The 20,433-nt window shown below is 36.5% G+C and overlaps 1 protein-coding gene across 1 annotated transcript; it reads right to left on the bottom strand.

The window, feature by feature from the left end:
- Window positions 1–2,141: 2,141 nt before the first annotated feature.
- On the bottom strand, window positions 2,142–20,031 carry LOC134673096 (protein phosphatase 1B). The gene is made up of 4 exons (XM_063531033.1): window positions 18,877–20,031; window positions 16,249–16,366; window positions 6,761–6,887; window positions 2,142–5,984 (listed from the first exon to the last, which is right to left on the bottom strand). Exons 1-4 carry the CDS (start codon window positions 19,687–19,689, stop codon window positions 5,876–5,878), a joined length of 1,167 nt encoding a protein of 388 aa, XP_063387103.1. The 5' UTR covers window positions 19,690–20,031; the 3' UTR covers window positions 2,142–5,875.
- Window positions 20,032–20,433: the final 402 nt, after the last annotated feature.

The following is a 20,433-nucleotide window of genomic DNA, read 5'->3' as shown; positions in this document are numbered from 1 at the left end:
ATTAGATTCCAAAAAAAGTAAGAAAATGTTGCCACTTCAACAATTTGTTTGTAAAATAGTAAATTCCTTTTTATAAATAAATACGCTAAGATAATTTATTTATTGGTAATTTTACTCCTACGATTAAAAAAAAGTACTTTTATTTACTTATTTTTACATAAATACAAGACGCACTAGTAAAAAGTGGCAACATTGTCTTACTTTTTTTGGAATCTAATTATGATTTAGTTTAGAGCATAGGTTGCGTCACAGAACGAGCTGCCTCGGTAGGAAATTGCCGCGCACAACAACTCGGTCTGTAAAGACATGCCTCGCCCAAAGCAAATGCACTCGTAGTAGCTAATTAAGTAATTACTCATGATGCCTCGGGCGATGTGCGTCTTTTTAAGGATGCTCCCAAGAACATACTAAAATTGTCTGTCAGCGTCCCGGTCACGGATAACGCAAGTGTGACAGAGATTGATATAAAGTTTCCAAATGTCTATCTATTTTCACTGGTACTGTAAAGCGTTTATGGCGAATAAATCAAACAGGGACATCTTGATGTGTTAATCTCAGTATGTTCTACCATGTTGTATTTGTGTAAGTTTTTATACACATGAGTGAACCTACCAATACCGGTCTTTGCAGCATTTCCTGAAACAATTATAACACTACGTATTAACCAATTAAAAAACACCCATATACAAAGTAACAAAAACTTAAATTCACTTTAGTTCTTGTATGCATGTAGTACCTAATATGGGAACGTGAATTTAATACAGGTCAGTAACGAGTTGGTACAATACAAGCGGATTTCCTTTCAAACAACTGCTTTTATTTCGGGTTATGTTTTATATATAAAAAATAACCTGTAATTTCTGTTCAGATTACAGGTTATGCGCCTTTTATACAACGCGTCTCTGGAATGGCTTACCATTACAATTCCAAATAACTTTCTTGAACGACTATTCTTCATGTCTTGTGTAAACAAAATATACCTACTACATATTATATAAAATCATCATTTGCATAGTAAATTATTTTCATGTTCGCCTAAATTATATTAAAGCCTTGACCAGTAATATACGATCATTGTCAAGAGGGCGCTGTTATTCTCATGTATAAGGTGACAGTTCAGAATAGTATGAAAAAATTAGTTCCAGTGAAATTCCACAACATGGCGCGTGCTCATATATTCCTGGTCAGGCTTTACATATGTAGGTACATGATTTTATAGTCATTATTATTTATACACATTGGGTACGAATGATGTAGCACGAAGATCGCCGGCACAGAACATAAAAGTGGGGCAGAGCGGCTGCATACAAGCTAACAAACGCTCAAGACACCACCAGCTAAAAGTGGACCTTATCTCAATGCAGTAAGGTGTACCAAGGGTCAAAATTACAACACCAAAAACAGTTCGTTACAGCTTTACCTAATTTACAAGACCAGAGAGGCAGAGACTTTGAGAAGTGCTTAAAAATTGGCTTAGACCATTTTCTTTCTTTTGGCGCAAAAGTCCATACCTTACTGTTTGACATATATCAACTGTGAAATATGAGAAATATCTAATCGGGCTCATGGCCGCCAGAAGACATTAATGCACATAGCCAATAGTGGAGTTATCGATAGAACTAGATTCAGATCGACTTATGTTTTATAAATATTTAGCGCTTTACTCTATTGTAATGAATCGTGTTGGAACTCTTGAATTCTTTCCTACATCCAACTAATGCAAACAAATTGTGTGGTAGTGCTCAGACCCACTAGGCAGCTATACCGACCGGTAAAACGAAGTATACAGGAAATGAACTAAAAATGATTTAATAAATGCTTTTTTGAATAGACCTGTCGTTTTTGTTTTTTCTTTACCTATATTTACAGTCCGCTCGAAAGTTCCTGTTGTTATACTAAACCCAACCAAATTTTGCCTATCACACCTTCCAAAAAAAAACACTTAGTCCTTCGCTGCGTCTGTATGTTCGCGATAAACTCATTAACTACTGAACGGATTTACATGCGGTTTTCACCTATTAATAGAGTAATTCCTGAGGAAGGTTTCGATGTGTAATTTGTTAACCCGTGCGAAGCCGGGGCGGGTCGCTAGTAAATTAATAAAAAGGGACGCCAGTATGTATAAAATCAAAATAAACGTGTAAATGTAGGTACATATTTTATTATTGATCAAGCGTCTACTAGGTTCTAACGAGACAATCCGTAAGACTTTCGACAGAAAGCCAAATTATAATTAAAATAAAAAGAAAAACTATCAAACGTGAACTTCGTTCATGTGAGGGTTCCGTACCTAAAAAAAAAAGAAAATATTACTCTGGTACATAAGAACCGAAATAACTTTCCCAAGACAAGACTATAATTGTACTTTGCCGTATTTACAAATGCATCTAGTTTTTGTGTAAATAATGTTTTTTTTACATTAAGGTACGGAATCCTGGTTATCATGGACATAACATTCATTCCGATGAAACCAATATTTGGTCTTATTCACAAGAAAAAAAAAGTTATGTTAACCTAAATAGCACTATGTTATTCTCGGTTTACCACCCTTTTTCATAAGTGAAAATGTTAAAAAAATTAAAATAAATATATTTCCTAGAACATTGGATCGGGACAGGTAAGTTAAAACAAGTATATTTTTGATGGAAGCAAAAATTTTATTCCTGATCTCATAGACCTAGCAATTTGGCTATTAACTAACCACATTATAAAGCGACTACGAGACGCAAGTACCCGCTTTTAATAAATAGGCGCTATGTTAGATATTTGAATTTATACTTACTGCTGTATAATAATAAGGATCCAATTTGAATGTACACAAATCTAGAATTATTATGTATAAAGTACGAAATACTTGCGTCGCCTAACCCCTCTAGGTCTGTGGACCTAACAGTTAATGACATAACATAACCGGAATACAAAATTATGAGCCAATAAAACATTGATCACAGCTTTTTGCTACCACCAATAATTATCTTGTAGTTAATACACTAGGACACAAGATGCTCGCTGTTACGCGCTATGTTACTCAATAACTATTATAGCCCGTCAAACCAAACTGGGTCGAACGTTAATTATGCCATTCTCTTAATTTATTTTTCAATCATAAGTACGTAAGGTCTAATTTGGTTTGAAAGACCGATTTTAATGGAAGTTTTCCAACTAGATATTTGATATAGCACTCGCTTACAGGCAACAATTGGGCTCACTCCTTAAGAAATACATTTCAAAACAAGCGAAAAGACAAATCTCGTCCCAAGAACACTGTTCTCACACAGCAGCGTATATGACTTCAGAAGTGGGATATAGTCCGTGTCACCTGTTAGCGAGTGCGTACAACTCTTAGTATAGCGTGATAGTACAGCATCTAAGCTTCGGTAGACACCGCCCCATATAAATTTGTTCCGTAAAAACTATTTAGTTACACTCTAATGAACCTCTCGAACAGGTACAAAAGTATTTTCTCGATTTTCTCTTTTATTTACAAGAGGAAAAGAAATAAACTCTTTGTCATAAAAAGATCGCTTTTATTTTTTTAAATTTGGTAACAGATTTATTATAATGATTTTTTTTTTCAGATATAATGATACATTAACATCGGCTCTCGTTCTACATTTTTTTGACAGTTCACATTTTGTACGGTCATGGTGAATACCTAAACATCAAGAGTAACCAAATACACTTTATTAGTAATTTTCTAAGTACGAAGCATTCGCAAAGCAATCCAAAGTTATCAAATAAAAAGGAAAAAACATTCTAGTGACGCATAATAAAAGAAAAATTTAAAAGCAAAAATTAAATCTACAATTTTATTTCATAACACGATAGAAACTGAAGTACAGCTCCGTGGAAGATAACCCAAACACTATTACCCTAATTCCAAATCCCATAAGATAACACCTAAAATGACTTTAATATTTTGGACAATGACTATGTAGTTGAAATACAGAAATTATATACAAAAAGCTAGTTTATTATGTTTCCATTGAGAATTTATTTTAATACATTATTTTAATCTTTAAAAGATTTTAGGCTTTCGAATGTAAACAACTTGAAACAGTTATTGTTATAAGAAATGATTCAGTTCGTCGTGCCAAATCATTCCGTAAACAATATCGCGGACAACACAAAACAACGAGGTTTACAGAGAATCATGTGCAAACGGCTGTATACGCATATATTACTCGAATCCATATTACACATCTAGTATTATGACATTTATGAATGGCCGAAAATAAGTAAGACGAAAACGAGAACTAAACTACGAAATGAAGACGTAACGCGACTAAATAAAAATAAGAACGGTTTCGCTGGCTCCCTACGCCGGTAAGGTGAAACGGAAATTTGTGCCACACATCAACATTTACATTCAGGTAAAACAACGAATCTGCTATGGAACGGCGAACGACAGACCTATTTATACACTAAACATTTAGAAGTAAACAAAAAATAATTTAGTCTATGACTCAAAGGTGCCGGTTCCATAACAGACGAGGGCTAGAGTATTACATAGCGTTACACATACAGAGAACCAGAGACACGTAAGGTCTACGTAACCTCAAAAATGTGTAAATGTTAGTAATTTTAGTTTAGCGAAACATTATGTTAAGATACTCCTTGTCTTTTAGATGCTTGGTGACCATAGATATCCAGTTTCGTAGACCCGATGTCTCTGGATATTGTTTTTATTAGCATGTGTACCATGTTGAGACTGCCGCGCTAGACTACCACAGACAATCTTAACTCTATTAAACTATGGTCACACGTTGCAGATTTTGTACAAAGCTCGCGAAATCAACGACAATCTCAACAGAAATTCGGATAGCGTGGATTTTCATGTACATTTATAGAACAAAATCATACACTATCTTCGAATCCCTGAATAATTTTGGGCCAATAACCGTCAGTAACGATGGCAACAATTTCCAATCTTTCTCAAGAGAGAAATGTAGCCATTAGTGATTTAATCTCGATATTAGGTACGCTAATATAATTTTCCGGTATTAAGCTTTTAGATAGATTTGATGAACAAGTTCTGAAGTGAGATAGTGTGCAATTCTGTCTAACCGAGCCGCCCGAGAGGCCTGTGAAACAAATGTCTGAAATTGAGTGTCAAAAGTATGAAAAATGTACATGACTTTTGCTGCACAGTACTCTTACTCGGCCGCTTGAAATCATTTAGTATAATCGCATCGACTACCTTGATTGACATGTTCACAACAGACTAATCAGAAATGTATAAATCATACACATCGACTTCGGTACGTGCAAATAAAAGCTGGAGTTAAAAATTACGGTGACAAAACCATCTATGTTTCAATTATCGATATCGACTTACAAACGAATTCTACGTAATTTTGAACTCCACACTCCATTTGCATTCAAACAATATGCATACAACTGGAGACAACGCAATAATTCTGTCAATAAGTCTATTCAGGATACGAGCGATATAATCCTTCTGGCTTTGGTTGACTGATTAAAGTTTATTTTGAATTCCCAGATACTGAATTCACATTTCATATTTTTAATTTAAAATTGCATCATTTTATTGGATGACGGTAAAATGATGACGTATTTTAAAGGAGTCATTAACAATATGAACTCTCCGCAATAATTTCCAATGTTGTCTTTCCAACCATTGCTATGACTAAAAAAGGCGTGAAGTTCAAAACTTCCCCCCACGTCTTTATTTTTCCAAATTGCTGCCTTGTTTTAGTGAAGGAAATGATGTGTCAGACTATATTCTGGTACATCCATCTGCAAAATTGCATTCGCAATGTAAAAAATGCAATTTTGCACATTTTGAAACGTCAATTAAGTCTCTAGAAAAAAATGGTCACAGTCAATCGGGTGGTCGATGCGAGATGGGCGCTTAGTTGGCGCCGAACGCGTCCGTAAGCTCGGGCTGGCAGTCGAACGTTTCGGAGCTGTCCGCGTGCTCCGGGTAGAACTCTCGGTATATCTTGTCCAGGAGCGATTGCCTGAAACGACAGTTACGGGATTAGCGAATAGACCTTAATACACGGGCCAGATAATATTAAACCAAACGATTCTCGGTCGCTGCAATATTGAGATACGAAACGTCACGTTTCAAAGCAAAATTTGAAAAAGGCTCCCAAGATATTTTTTTTCAGATTTAATAACAGAAAATGAAAATTTTTACCTATTCAGGAGTCAGGACGCTTGAAGAAATTACTATTTTCGAATAAATAAAAACATTTACGCCGTAATCGTGAATGAAAAAGGAAGTATTTTGCTGGACGAGATATTCTCCCGGGCGAGCTGTTTCAGAATCCACGAGAAGTGGCAGACTGTATCCTGGCGCTCCTGTAGACCCTCTGACTATACAATAATAAACTCACTTGGCAGCCAGGCCTCCGCCGGGGGGAAGGCCGGAGATGTTCTCCCGGGCGAGCTGATTCAGAACCCATGAGAAGTGGCAGACCGTATCCTGGCGCTCCTGTAGACCGTCTGACTATACAATAATAAACTCACTTGGCAGCCAGGCCTCCGCCGGAGGGAAGGCCGGGCATGTTCTCCCGGGCGAGCTGTTTCAGGACCCACGAGAAGTGGCAGACCGTATCCTGGCGCTCCAGTAGACCCTCAGACTACAATAATAAACTCACTTGGCAGCCAGGCCTCCGCCAGGGGGAAGGCCGGGGATGTTCTCCCGGGCGAGCTGTTTCAGGACCCACGAGAAGTGGCAGACCGTATCCTGGCGCTCTAGTAGACCCTCAGACTACAATAATAAACTCACTTGGCAGCCAGGCCTCCGCCGGGGGGAAGGCCGGGGATGTTCTCCCGGGCGAGCTGTTTCAGGACCCACGAGAAATGGCACGCCGTGTCTTCACGCTCCTCGCTGCCGGCGCTTTTCTCGATCAAGGCTGAAAAAAAAAACAATTAGTTATTCTACAAAACTTTGTCTGAGCAGAAGCTTTCTACTTTGTTGTAGTTCAATTTGTACGAGTTTATAGTAACTCGAAACAAATGCTTTCATTCATTCATTCCTTTATCAACAAAATATTCCATAGCAAAAAAAAACATATGAATGAATCATTCGGCCAATGAGCTAAGTACAACATTTTGTATCTATGGTGTTATATGCTTGGTCAAACAACCGAGTCGCCAAGTCATTTTTTTTTTGTTTAGGTACATTCCTGTAAGATAAAATAGAGTGGATAAAGATTTAATTAAAGACGTTAGATTTTTAAGTAGACAAGCAACAGACAAAAAGTAATAGCAGGTAAAACATTTTTATAGTCATTTTATCTCAATATTTAACGGTTAAATAATATGATACAAAGAAACATCGGAATACGACACCGGCATATCAATGCCATCATTGGAAACGGTTACATACAAATATGGCACAGAGTAGTTTTTATAGCATAACAGCCAGAGCGCAAAAAAGCGCTTACCTACTATTTTTAGCTGCCATCCAGTTATACTTGGATACCTCGTACAGTCAACTAAAAATGGGTCACCGTTAAGGTGTCACTATAAAGAAGTTTATTTGTGAACGAAATTTGTTCAGCCGACGATAGATGTTAATAGGCTTGGTGACATTTTTGTGTGGATCAAATGTCTTACCGATTGCATAAAAACAATAGTTACCTAAGTCACAACTCTCAAATTAGGAGTAGGTTAAGATAATAATCGGACGTTTCTTCCGTCCATTAATAATGCTTCATACTAAATAGACATAGGTTAATAGGTCATATCTTTACTTTACACTTAAGTATAAGTTATTCTACCGCCATAGTACAGTAACATCAGCCGGGCTAGCACATGATTGGCTCTTTAATCAATACAGTTAGAAAATGACGGGTAGTCTATGTCGCGGCGAGATACTGTCGCGTCAATCAAGTGCTTGGCCTACTGATACTTAACCCCTATAGAGCCTAGGAGGCATAGTTTGCGGGTGTTCGTACGTGTTATTCCTATATTGTTAAGAAAGCTGTCGAATGTGTCATCGACTCTACAACAACAAACTGAACAGAATAGACGGAGAAAAACATAGTAAGATTACCGGTCTAATCCCAACAAGGCCTAATACCTTTTCTAGTTTGGAAGGTCAAATGGCAGATGCTTTTGTTCAACCTTGCGTCTACGCCAACCGTTTGTCATAATCATAACGTCTTGTTCTTTTGTTCAATGTATTATGTAACTGGTCGTACGGTTCCTTCGTTTAATGTATTATTTTGAGGCGACTGTCCTCACCTCACGCAATAGGCACTTTTTACTGCTGTGGTATTCACGTAACCGTCGGTGCCAAGTTCAAGGCCGAAGTGATAAAAATAGGCTGCGTCGCCATTTTAACTGACTGCGATAACGACAAAACGATACTTTATTTTATCCGAGGTATGGATAGTTTGACCCCTGCAAAAACTATTCGTTATCGGCGATTGACAAGTTCCGAAAATGGCCGGTATAAAGCGAATAAACGCCAGCGCAACACTACCGTACGTGAGGAGCTAAATCAATTTTATTTTGTTTTAATGGAACTATTTTGTAATCCATATAATATAATATGTGCCGGTTGGAAGCGACCCGCATCCAGCGTCTTCCGACCACCGGCACCGGCACGTATGGAGGTCCAAGGGGGAGGCCTATGTTCAGCAGTGGACGTCTTATGGCTGAGATGATGATGATGATGATGATAATATAATATTATAAATGCGAAAGTGTGTCTGTCTGTCCGTTACTCTTCACGCTTAAACCGCTGAACAGATGTGAATGGAATTTGGTATAGAGATAGTTTGAGTCCCGGGGAAGGACAGAGGGTAGTTTTTTATCCCAGTAATCCATCTTAGGGGGTGAAAGAGGGTGGAAGTTTGTATGGGGAATCAATAACCGCTGAACCGATTTAGTTGAATTTTGGTATGGAGATAGTTTGTGTCCCGGGGAAGGACATAGGGTAGTTTTTATCACAGAAATCACCCTTTAAAGGGGTGAAAAGGGGAGTGGAAGTTTGTACGGGGAATCGATAAAAAGCAGATTGGCTAAAAAATAAGCTACCCAAATTACTAAATCCACGCAGACGAAGTCGCGGGCAAAAGCTAGTATGCAATATTGTACCTTCTATTGTAACCTGAATTACCATACGCAAAAAATAAATCATTAATTCATTCAAACGACCTGCCTCGCCACTCGAGCCCTACGTGTTAGACACTTAGTCAGGGATCTTCAAATGACGGCCTGGAATGGAAGGGCTTCTGCCTTCCATTCCAGCCCGAGGTATGATTTTTACAGGCCCGTTAGGATAATCCGAACAGTGCCAGCCTTCTGAGTTAAATGAATTCATTAAAGTTTACTTAGCGAAACGATACGATGCGTGAGGTGAGGGCATTACATAAGTCCGCCTTTTGTACGATAAGTTTTCTTTTGTGCAATAAAGTTTAAATAAATAAATACTCCGTAAGATAAGATTTGCGTATCTCAGCCACGAGTTAGGTATTGCTACAATACGTATTAATTGATATGATTAATAATCCAGTAGGTACTGCACGTTTTACTATACCTAGATAACGCGAGCGACCTATGATATGGTCAAAAGTCGAATAGATTAGGATTTTCTATTGACCAAAGCAGAGATAAGTTGACGACCTAATATATACTCGTACCTAACTATTATAGCTAGTTATCAAATCAAATAATTATTTTATTTAGCAATTTTTGGATTAGTATTTATTTTATTTTAAGTATCACTACTTAATCTTATTTCATATTAATCTATAGGTATAGTCGTTACATGTTTATAGATTGTGTCAACTCTTCGTTTAGATTATCCATTACAAAATGGTATATAATTATGCCATTTCTTAATTATTTTTCATTCACATTTCTTTGCGATACCTTTAAACTTGCACGTGCGTAAATAAACCTATGCATCCCACTCACGTGCACACAGCCAAGTAGGTCAAACAGGTGACAAGACGAACAAACTGGATTACGATCGCACGCACTAGGCTTCCTAGACTTTACAGTTATTTGTGGCGCCACTGTCTACGCGACTCCGCCGTTTCCCGCCTTGTCGCGACTGAGAAAATTAGTTCAGCGTTCAGCCACTGTCTATGCCAACTTGGCAGAAAACTATGCCCGTATGAAAATGTATTCAAGACGCACACGGACACTAAACAGCGCACGTAGCACACGCTCATTGCCTTAACCCTTTATTTAAAAAGCGAATTCGAAAATTGATCTAACTAGAGGGCTAGGATTAAAGGCAATGAAACCATGGCTTTTATTGCAAATAATTTAATTTTAGTAAACAATTCCGTATTAACATTTAAGTATTAGTAATTTTAGTTATCACACACGAACCCTAATTTAGAATTTCAAGATTTGTATAAATAGGCAAAGTCGAAAGTTTACATATCGTATCACAATATCTCAGATTTTAAGAAAATATTTGTCAATTATACTGTTAAATAACTTAGTTTTTTAAGGATTTTAAAAGTTCCTACGTGGATTATTGATAACCAAGATGCCGTATAAGTACATATAATATTGCTAGAAAGAAAATTCAACTAGAATCACAAATATTTAGCGTAATGTTTTCTACATTTCCTATGGGGAAGTATATCAGAAAACATGCTATTGTTTAGGGGTTGTGCACAAATCACGCGAGGTGTTTTCGGCTACTTCTTGACCCCCCTCCCCCTTGTAGATATTTGGTGAGGTTTTTGGCTACCCCCTCCACCCACACAACCTCAAGTGTATTTTTTTTTTTCACTTTTTCATTCGACCTAATTTTAAGATAAATAGTATTGTATGTAGAAAATCTTGTTTATTTTTCAATTTTCGTTAAATACTCGCTATTTTGAAGTGCAGAGTGAAGAATATCTACTCATGTGGTAGGTGTTTTTTCTTAGTTTCGTTCACTGTAGAAAAATACACGTGAGGTTTCCTTATACCCCCCCCCCCCCCCAACGTGATCTATCGTGATCGAACCCCCTATCGAACCTCGCGTGATTTGTGCACAAGCCCTTAGTGACAGTATAATATTTTATTTGTGTTGTATTTTCTTTCAATTCCACATGCTACATTAAGCTAACTCAAACCCGTTAAATTTATTACCTACACAACATAAAATAAATAACAATAAATATTAAAATTATATACGAATCTACGGTAACTTTGCACTAATAATAATTTGATTATTATTACTCATTATATACATAAAGTTATTGAACACTGGTGGGTAGGGGTATACTACAGGATTACATACAAATATTTGACAGAGTTTTAGGCTGTAATAAAAATGTCCAATTATTTGACAGTAATATAAACTGTCATTATACCTACATGACATTTTTACTCAGCACCGGCATACTTAATCTCATAAGTATATTCCATTTGGATCTTAAAATAGGGTAAACCCCATTTTTCAGTCATTTGGCGAATGGAATGAGGTACAACATTTTGTATCTATGGAATTATGTCACTGGCCGAACGACTGAACCACATGATATTTTTTAAGATCTTTATGGAATAGACTAAAACAATATGAGACAGTTAAAAAAAAAATTAAATAATAATAATAATTTTACATGCTTAATTTCTACTCAAAAGTACTTGATACTCTTGATAGTACCTATCCCTGTTTGACAGAATAGCACCCTCATACAAAAGTAATGCCCTTGTTTTTAATACCTGTAATCATATTGGATATTACTTTTATATGAAGCTACTGGACTATGCTTTACGTTTACGTAGCTTAACTATTTAAGTTTATTATATTATTATATATATACAAAATGGCACAATTAATTTCTAAGGAAAGGGCCAACTGGGGCAAGTTACGTAAAATCTAACACTGGGAGTCTTTAGAGGCAATGGGACATCTTAATATTTATCAAACCAATAGTGTTGCGAGTTAGTTTATAACTTTAAAAATTAATGCCTTTTAGTTCTGAAGTTTGAACCTTCAATGTTCGACTAACCCTAACTCGTACCACAAATTAAAAACGTCACAAACACCTAAATTTTCGAATCGAATTGGTCCATTACTAAACTAAGTCACGCAGGTTAGTATACAGAAGCTAAAAAACGAATGTTTTCGTTTTAAATTATTTACGATATGTTTTAGAATTGGACTGGTTGGGGCTTGCTTTCCTCAATTGGGTCTAAAGGAGAGACGCTTACCGGATAACGAAAAGTAACCAAACCGAGCAACATATTTATTTCAGAGAACACCGTAATTTTAACAGTTTTTGTGGATTTATGAATTGGACTCTATTTATAAACAACGTCGACTTTTCGGGACTTCCCCGTACGTTATCACCAAGTACTTACCTAAATGTCTATCAACTTTATATAATTGATAGAAGATAAAACATTCAGACTTCTAGAGTTAGACCAATAAAAGTCTGCAGCGATTTTGATAGCATACGCAGTGCAAGTGTCATTTAAATACGTCATAATTTCATAGAAGGATGATGTTTAAAATAATACTTGCACTGCGTGTGCTATCAAAATCGTTGCAGACTTTTCTTGGTCTAACTCTATCGTTGGTGGAACCACCTAAACATTAACTTATTGTGGTAACAGGTGGGAATATCTCAATTTTCAGTCTGTAAAACTCGGATCGACGTCTATACACGAGAGCCACGAAGCACCGGTGCATGCAAATTTATGGCATCGTGACATGACTCGCAAGGAGGTCGTATATTTATAAAATATTGCACGGGCCCCTTCTACATCACGATCGAACTATCAAAGTAGTTCGATTCATAAATAATATTTATTAATACTTTTGCTGGATCAAATCGTCTGAATAGCATGGGAAAAGTAGCATATTTTGGCGGCAAATGTACACATCAATTAAAAGTAGTTTATGACCTTTATCTTGGCACTAGAAATGAGGATCTGCCGAGTCCTAAAACAATTTAGGCATCTTAACCCCTTTTCTGGGGGGTATGTGCAAGGGGGTTCATTTAAAAACAATCTCATTTGACAAACTAGGCAAGCGAGGTATCATTTTCGTGTATTTTTCTGCGCTGAAGCCTAAATATGGCAAATTTAGGCTTATTTTACCCATAGTAGAAGTTTTTGTACATATATTATGTAAAAATCCTGCATTTTATGCGGAACAACGAATACATTTAACAAATCAATAGAAATCAAAATTTAAAACTATGTTCATATATTTAGAAAACATTCTTATTAAATTTGTATACCTAATTATATTACTTAGAACTAAAAATAATTTAAGTCAATATTTTAGTGTCTTTTTTAATTGTACTACTATAACGCAGATGTCGATGTCTAGCAAAATAGTGCATAACGTATATTTGAAAAATAATATTGCGTGACTACTTTGATACAAACTCGTATCTTGTTCTGTCAATCAAAAAAAATGTGCTGACTATGAACGGGATGCATACAGAGTTACTGCGTTTTAATTTTGAGTAGCAGTGGCAGATACGAGATTTTTTCAATATAATGACGATTTGTAATTTTGTATGTATATTATTTTTGACCAAATGGCTTTCGCTTTTTATGCTATTTTCATCAGGTATTTTGGAAAAGGTCCGCCGTGATGATGTTGAAATAGTTCAACAGTTCACCAAGTTCGGAAAAAATACTCGAATATCGGCTTATGTTTATAGTAGGGTCATTTGCCAGTAACTGGCCACTGTCAGTAATTGGCCACCCTAAACTAAAAATGAATTCTATTCACCCATAACTTAAACAGAATTCATTTATTTAAGTATCAGGTTTCAATAACCAGCCGCCTTATACTAAAATCAATTCTGTTTATAGATGAATAGAATTCATTTTTAGTTTAAATTGGCCAATTACTAACAGTGGCTAGTTACTGGCGAAAGTGGCGAATTACCCTATCATCAATTGCTCTATTAACCCTAGTGTGAAGGGCGCTTAAAGCTTAAATGCCCTTTTTTAGGTTCATATGAACTTGTTAGTACCTACCACAACACGTCTTCCGTTCCGTTCAATGAATTTGTTACGTCTTCATAATTCAATTAGCCTGTTATATTTGAATTGGATTAAATTGATCTGTAACGTAGCAAAGAAATATGGTACAACTACAACTGTTATTGATGTACTCTTACATATTATTTACTGTACCAATATTTTGTCAATTCCAAAATCTACTTCAAGAGTCCGTCTAGGCTAACTTTACACAAGGTGGGGTAGTATCATTATAAACGTCATATTTTCATAAAAATATTGATATTAATGATGACACGCCACACTATGTCACTGCAAATGGCATGCAGCTAACTAGCTTGGTAGGACTCTAGAATTGATGATTACGATTACCAGGCTTTTCTATTATGATAAAAAATGATTTGGAATTAATTAATGGACTACAAAAATCCAATTGAAAATATGACAGCATTATGAAAAAATGTATTCAACACCTTATACAGTTGTAATAAGGGAGTGGTTACAATATTTATACTTGGTAATAGAAAGTTGACGAACTCATCAATGTGTATACAAGTGTAAAACCGAAGAGTTAACTCGGATACGTTTTCGCGCGTAAGTGATTGTTGGAAATGTATTGTATACTAATATAAAAGTTTTCTTAGTACTATTTTACTTTTTTACTTTACTTACATTATTGCTTCATCTATGTAATTGAATTTAGGTAGGTAGGTACCTACTTATATATACTTTCCAACCTACCATAGGATTTTAATAATTCGTTTATTTAAATTATTTTTGATCAAGTCTAAAATATCGTCTCTTTGAAATTCCAGTAAAAAAATCGCTGTATCTTTCTGGTAATGAAATTAATAGTTTAGTTATTTAAAATACACCGGGTGACTTCTTCGACAGCAAAATCAGAGATTCCAATGCTGACGACAAAAAATAAACTCTTTGACGTTAGGGTTTTTTTGGAACGTGCCTATGCTAAGAGTGTTTTATGTACTCGCACGTGTCTGGTAAGAGGTTTATGTGTCAATTTTCAGAAATTGGGTTAATGTGTTATATTTATATTGTACGTCATTAGTAGAGCCGGAAACGCTGATTTGTAAATTACGTTAAAGAACTCACTTTGTTAATTCGGTCGACGTCGAAGATTATTATGTATAAAATTGTAGCCTAATAATAATGGAATAAAGCGCAAAACCGTACACATGTTTGGCAATACACATGCACCGAAATCACTTGAGACTATCGATTGCACATGTCATATAAAAAGCGCATTATAGCAGCTAATATGACCCGATATGTTCGACCCAGATACGTGGACCGTTGCCCTACAAGATGACCTTGAACTGAATTACGTACGTTTACTTTACACGCAAGAATTAGTAGGTGATCTTAATAGTGGTAGATTCTAAAATACCATTATGTCTAGTAGATTGGGGAGGAAATAGGCACAATTAATCCTTGACTATTTGGGGCAACGCGGCGCAGCGAGCATGATAGGCACCTTTGCACTAGTAGGAACGATTACTTTATGTACTTAGTTTTGTTTCAATTTCTTACTGACGGTAGAAATTTATTTTGATGCTATTTATTTTTTAATTAACTTAATTTTATGTTACTTTGGAATATCTTCAAGTCACTGAATTTGAATAAATACTGACAGACAACATCAAGCGTGGCGCAAAACAGATATTTTATCAAATATTGTTAAGATCCACAAAAAACTGTTTATTCAAATTCAAACCAAACCCTTAAACGACCTACTTCCCGTGTGCTGGTGCGTATACGCATGCAGTAGTGAGTGGTAACACTGGTAACAACCTACGAACCGCTGCGTCTATCTCAGCCATGTCTTTGACTCCCTACAATCCTGCCGGTGTTTGTCTACACGCACGCCTCATTAGCCGCTGCCTCATCGCCGTAGCTTATAAAACTACCAAGGAGATACAAGGTGCATCCCGGACCCCAAGTACTAGTGGCAACTCAGATAACCTATAAACCCAAGCAAACAGCTAAGGCAGTCCCGGCAGTGTCTTCCGGCGCGCGTCCTCAACGATTGCATTGCAAAATGACCAAGCATTTCAAAATTTCAGTACTTATTAAAGAGAAGTATCACATGTAATCTTAAGCTAGTAGGGTTGCCATGAGTCAAAATTTCTCCTGACATGAGGATTTTTGGACAATTTTTTTTGAAGTGAAAACTTCTTTAATAGAATAGAATAGATTTTATAGATTTTTTTTTTATATGGCAACCCTATCCCCTGGCATCGTTGGACTCCCTACATTCCTGCCCCCGGTGCTTGTGGGTACACGCATGCAGTAACGAGTGGTAACAACCTGTCAGCCGCTGCCGCAGCGTCTCGTCGAGCTCGCGGTCGGCGCGCTGGGCCTCCGCGCTGGGCTTGGGCGCTGCGGGGAACGTCACCAGCACGATGCTCATGTTGTCTTTGCTGCCCTGTAATGTTTCATGGTGGTTAGTGATTGTTTTTGTTCATTTATTTAGGATTTTTTCTTGATGATGACAGATCTATTAGTAGATATTTTTCAATGCTATTACACTTCAACAAGTGTTTTTTGGACCACCTTACGAGTTTTAAAGACCTGTTCAATTATGGGCCTCACATTGCAAACAAATAGTAGGATTGTCTATTAGATTTATATATTTTTAGAAATTTTCATAACTAAATTACATCTTTACTGAATAAAACGACTCTATAAATAAGCAGTTGGACATGATGAAACCCCATTATAAGGGTTCTGTTTCTGTTCTGCTATTTATATAGTTTATCCAATGTGGTTTCGACTGGAGACCCATGCTCTACTACAATTAATTCATACCTACAGAATGTTCCTTATTCTACAGCTATAAAACCTTAAGAGAAGTAGTTGTCATGATAATAAATCCGCTGATAATAATATAATCCAACAGTCAGTAGCTGTATGATCTACCAGAACAAATTTAGATATAAGTACAGTCAACAAATGATATCATATGTCTTTTAATTTGTTTCCTATTGTTCTATCTCTATACCTACTTGGTCAGTCATGACTAAACAGTAATTTACATTGTTTAGTGTTTACCTGAGATTGTTAATTTACGCCTTAGATGCAGTGCAGGTTGTTATTATATAATTATGGATGAGTAATACATAGTCCAGACAATAGTAACGGCACCAATTATGAGACATTTAAGAGAAAAATTCGCGTATTATTGATATTTCACCGAAACCAGTAAAATTTCTACCACTTTCAATGTGTAAAAGTTGAATATCCTTTTCAACATGTTTAATGAAAGATACTGCGATTGGTTTCAACATAATTAACAAATTAAAACTATGTTTTGTTTTTCTCCAGTCAATATTCTAATATGACTTCTGCAGTTTATATTAACCTGCCAACTTGTCAAGCATCTAGTAACCTATGTTAGTCTATCGAGACTATGTAAGGTATAATGAGGGGAGTGAGAACACTTGATGGATTAAGGTAGAAAATATCCCAGTGATTACTGTATCTTTTATGGGTACTTTTTGGCCTAAATCTTTACAAGATTGCACAGACTGCCTAACTAATATATATATTATATTTCACTTCACAATTTTATATTCATTAAAATTATAAATAGTACAAAATTCATCTTCAAGACTTATTCTCAATCCTAGCCCGTACCTTACCATCATTCTCAACTCTTCAGTTCATAGATTGATCAATTATTTTTGGTTTCCATACTATTACCCAAAAGAAAATTAGCAACATAGTATGTTAGGAACATTTTTCTTATACACTCTCCTGAAATATTTAGCATGATGGTACAAGTTTACTCATGAATACATGATTGATGATTTAAATCCTATAAAAGCGTAGTGATGGTCAAACTTTATGTTGCTTCTGATCTACATTAGATAGGATTAAAACTTCCATACATCTATAAACAAAACTGTAAATAAACAAGACACTCAGTGTAACTCGTAATATCATTTAGACTTTGTATCAGGTCTTTCAGCCCAGTGCCGCAGTGAGCATGTTAACTTCATACTTATTTGTCATAGTTCAATAGAACCATTAGTCATAAACAAGTAGGAACATGCTCAGATCCCAATCTATCCAAAATAATGCATATTTTTCCTACTTATGTAAAGCATGTTCTAACTATTTCTTCAAATACTCTATTGTTGTTGTAATAGTTATGAAATAAGGAAATTGAAGCTAATGCCAAGAATGTTCATGAGTGTAAAAAACTTAGGAAGTAAAATACAATTACACCACATGGTCTAAGCATGTAATCATTTCAAGCATTTAGCTGTTTTTTTCCAAAATAACAGATAAATTTACAATTTTTTTAAGATTACTACAGTATTTGAACAATTGGAATGTATTTGTTGATTAAAAATAGTACTTTGGGAATAAATGTTTTGAGTGGCAGATCATTAACTTAATGAAAGCTAAAATGGCAACAATATGTTTATATTTATTGGTGATAAGATCAAACAAAAAATAAACACCACACAACGAGCCATGGAAAGAAGCATACTGGGAATAAACAAAATGCACAAAATTAAAAACGACACTATAAGAATAAAAACAAACGTCAAAGATGCGCTCACACAAGCCCTTAAGCTCAAATGGCAATGGGCAGGACATATTTCAAGATACACAGATGACAGATGGACAACACTAACAACAAGATGGAAAGGACCATTACCAGCCAAGAGGAAAGTTGGCAAACCAGTCAAACGGTGGACTGATGACATAGTAGAGGTTGCAGGAAAAGACTGGATGTACAATGCCAAACACAGACATTTATGGAAGAAATGGGAGGAGGCCTTTACCCAAACGGGATCCATACCTCACAAAAGGAGGAAAAACAACAGAAACAACAGCATAAAAACATATTTTAACAGAAACTAAAAAAATAGAGTTATGGAAATAAAGAGGCTATAATAATATAATAATAATGTTTATATTTACCTTATAAAGACAGGTATCGATGACCTGATTGGTCACAGCCACCAGGTCGTCCGTCAACTGCAGCAGCGAGTGGACATAGGCACACAGTGCCTCGTTACTCATTACATCCCATACTCCGTCACACGCCAGCACCAAGAACTCATCCTCCGTCTCCGAGCGCTCATGAGTCGACACCTCTGGCTCCGGGGACACAAGCTGCTCACATGGACCCCGGTCCAACACCTTCTTGTATTCATAATCGCCCAATGCTCGTGAAACAGCTAAGCTCCCGTTTACACGCTGGATCATTACTGAACCACCAGCCTGCACTATGCGAGACTTCTCAGATGGAAGCTCTGGCTTGTGATCTCGCGTAGCAAATATAGGTTGACCGTTACGCGCGAGCACAGCGCGTGAATCGCCGCAATTCGCTATGTATATTTGTTTAGGTGACACGAACGCGCACACGGCGGTGGAGCCCGACTTCTCCTCGCCGTTCGATAGCTCGGGAAGCTCGCGCATCTTCTTATCTAGATCCAGGAAACCGGCCCGGATCGCCTCCGCGATCTCCTCGCGCCGAAACTCGTCCGTCTGGAGGATACATTCCAGCAGGTTGTCGGCGCAGTGTGCTGACACTCGCGCGCCCGCGTGACCGTCGAACACCGCGAAGTAGCTCCAGTCTGATAGAGTCCCGTTTAGAGTGCACTGCGCGTGGTGGGCATCTTCCATCTCCACGCGCCAACCTTGCATCGACGCCACGCCATAGCGAAGACCGTTTCCTTCCCCATTCTCGTTATATTTCTTAGTCTCGGGCTTGTTCAAAAACGCTCCCATACTGAGTCCTCTCTCTGATTACTTAAGTTGTTATTCGCACATAGTTTCCACACCATCAGGCACTCGCAAAGCGAACGTCGCGACCGATAACGTAAAAGGGAAGCATCACTGGAAGTACGATACGATCTCACGGCAGGAGCACGTCAGACGGTCGAGCTGTTGCACTGCTCGCGCCGAGTCTTCACAACCCGGATTTTTTCAAGTCAGCTGCTTGTAGAAGCGTATTATTACGCGCTGATGCCGCTTTGATGACAAATTCCTTGCGATTTTGGATTAAATCGTAAAACGAAAAAGCAACTCAAAAGAATGAATGGCGGACATAAATAGTAATTGTCTATGATTTATTTTTTTAATTTCATTAATTAAGCTTGTCTCTGGCTTTTATTTCATTAAAATCGCATTCATAGCTATGAAATATAAACGAATGTATATTAAACGAAAAGTATTCATAACGATAGATCATAAATAATTTTAAATATTATGTATTTCCAAATATTATATTTGATAAAAGATTTTCATAGCTTACTTTCTGTGAGTGTAATCACCTAATGTAATAACTAAACGCAACAAAATATAGATGATTTGATTATTTTGATTACAATCAAAATAAACTTTTTGTGAATATTCTCTTGATTTAATTTACTGTGCAAATAAATACTTTTTAAAATATACTTTCTCATATTTTATTATACTTATAATTACGGTAAGGTAACGAAACGCATGTTATCTTATCTGTGTTTTATG

Source organism: Cydia fagiglandana, chromosome 18 (genome assembly GCF_963556715.1).
Source record: "Cydia fagiglandana chromosome 18, ilCydFagi1.1, whole genome shotgun sequence".
In the NCBI taxonomy this organism is placed as follows: domain Eukaryota; kingdom Metazoa; phylum Arthropoda; class Insecta; order Lepidoptera; family Tortricidae; genus Cydia; species Cydia fagiglandana.
Note: the sequence above shows the minus strand (reverse complement) of the source record. Positions and strands in the feature narration are given on the sequence as shown.

What these genes read in the sequence shown, in the direction of transcription:
- LOC134673096 (XM_063531033.1), bottom strand. Translation starts at nt 19,689, where the DNA reads ATGGGAGCGTTTTTGAACAAGCCCGAGACTAAGAAATATAACGAGAAT. An exon ending in GCTGCGGCAGCGGCTGACAG is followed by an intron (nt 6,888 to 16,248) that starts GTTGTTACCACT and finishes TTTTTTTTTCAG; the next exon opens with CCTTGATCGAGAAAAGCGCC. An exon ending in GGCGGAGGCCTGGCTGCCAA is followed by an intron (nt 5,985 to 6,760) that starts GTGAGTTTATTA and finishes CTGTCGTTTCAG; the next exon opens with GCAATCGCTCCTGGACAAGA.